Here is a 1,583-nt window from a genome sequence, read left to right on the forward strand (position 1 = left end):
GGCTGCCGCAGCGGCGGCGGCGGCGGATGCGGCGGCAGGGGAGGGCGGCGGCGTCCCGCCTGCGTACCAGCTGCTGCTGGAGCAGCGCAGCCGCGCGGTGGTCCAGCAGCTACGGGCGTTGCTGCCGCGCACAGCTGCGGAGGGCGGCGGTGCAGGGAGCGGCGGCGGTGGTGGCGGCGGGGCGGTGGTGGCGGTGGTGGCGGTGGTGCCCCTGGCGCTGCTGCCGTTTGTGGAAAGCGAGTGGGTGCGCGCCGGCAGCAGCGGCTGACTCAGCTGTGGCGCAGCGCCATAGTACTGGCCCGCGATCTGCATGTATAGCCCTCAATCAAGGGGGCGACCAAGCCGTCGGCGGAAGGGCTGGTGACCGGGTTGGCTGCAGCTCTGTCTGGCGTTGCTGTTGTCTGTGTTTGAAAATGCTTGGATGTTGTGCACCACGTGTGCTGTGTTACACCAAAAAACTTCTGTATTCGACCGCAGCGTTGTCGCAGCAGCGGTGCATGCTTCTTGCTCCGGCCCCGCCGCACACAGTATTTGATTTGCGGCGGGGCTGGCTGTCTGCAGTGTGTGTTCGCGTGTTGCCCGTGCAGGCGGCATTCCGATTGCAGTTTGTAAGCCGCTCAAAGCGCAGACCCTGAAGCCCCACATCGAGACGCAACGCGCAGTGGCCAACGGGCCCGGCCAAAACACGGCAGCCGACCAAGCCCATGACCGCCTGTGCTGGCTGGTGGGGCGCTGCCTGCCTTGCCATGCCATACTGGGGCCATCAAACACCATCGATTCCGCCAACATATTATGGACATCATCATCATCATCGTCAGCAGCAGCAGCAGCAGCAGCAGCAGCAGCAGCAGTAGCAGCAGCTGCCATCGCAGCTGCAGGAGCCTTTATTTGAGCAATGCAAACCATTGTGCAATGTGGTTGGCCGTGATCCCCATGAACGCGGCAGGTCGAATCTGCGCCCTCAATTCAGTGCGGACACGGCCCACTGCCGCCCGCGCAAGGCGCCACGCCTCAGGAGCGGCTGTTGCGCGACCCGCCCGCGCTGCCGTGGCGCGACCCCCCAGACAGGCGGCCCGCGGACAGCCCCAGCAGCCCTGAGGGCGCGGCCGGGCGGGGCTGGCGGCTGGGGCAGTATGCGTGGAGCAGCTTTATGAGCTGTGGGCGCTGCTGGCTGTCCACCGCCTCGACCTGCATTGATGGTGGGGCGGGCGGGCGGGCATGTGGCAGGCAATTGGTGCGTGTTGCTGTGTGCATGTGTGTGTGTGCATGTGTGTGTGTGTGTGTGTGTGTGGTGTCACAAGCAGCGAGCAGCCTCCAAGCCGCATCCCCAGGCGAGGAGAGCAGTTGCGGCGATCAGGGTCAAGCCAGCCAGCGAGTCAGGCCACTGTCTCCCCCCACGCGTTGCGCCAGACCCACGTTGAGGCCCGGGAAATTGTCCAGCATCAGCTGACGCATGGCCGGCAGCCGGGACCCTGGGGGGGCGTACGTGCCTGGGGGCGGGGTTGGAGGCGGCGGGAAGGGGTGGTTTGCGTCAGTGCGCACATGTGTGTGTGTGTGCGTGTGTGTGTGTGTGTGTGTAGGTG

General features: G+C 66.0%; 1 protein-coding gene across 1 annotated transcript; it reads right to left on the reverse strand.

Moving 5' to 3' along the window:
• Positions 1-1,011: 1,011 nt before the first annotated feature.
• MNEG_10569 (hypothetical protein) lies at positions 1,012-1,188 on the reverse strand (the record flags this gene model as incomplete). Its single annotated transcript, XM_014040961.1, has 1 exon — positions 1,012-1,188. A coding segment is annotated over one exon (177 nt), but the record flags the coding sequence as incomplete, so codon positions are not given.
• Positions 1,189-1,583: the final 395 nt, after the last annotated feature.

The sequence above is a fragment of the Monoraphidium neglectum genome (assembly GCF_000611645.1).
Source record: "Monoraphidium neglectum strain SAG 48.87 unplaced genomic scaffold scaffold02370, whole genome shotgun sequence".
NCBI lineage: Eukaryota > Viridiplantae > Chlorophyta > Chlorophyceae > Sphaeropleales > Selenastraceae > Monoraphidium > Monoraphidium neglectum.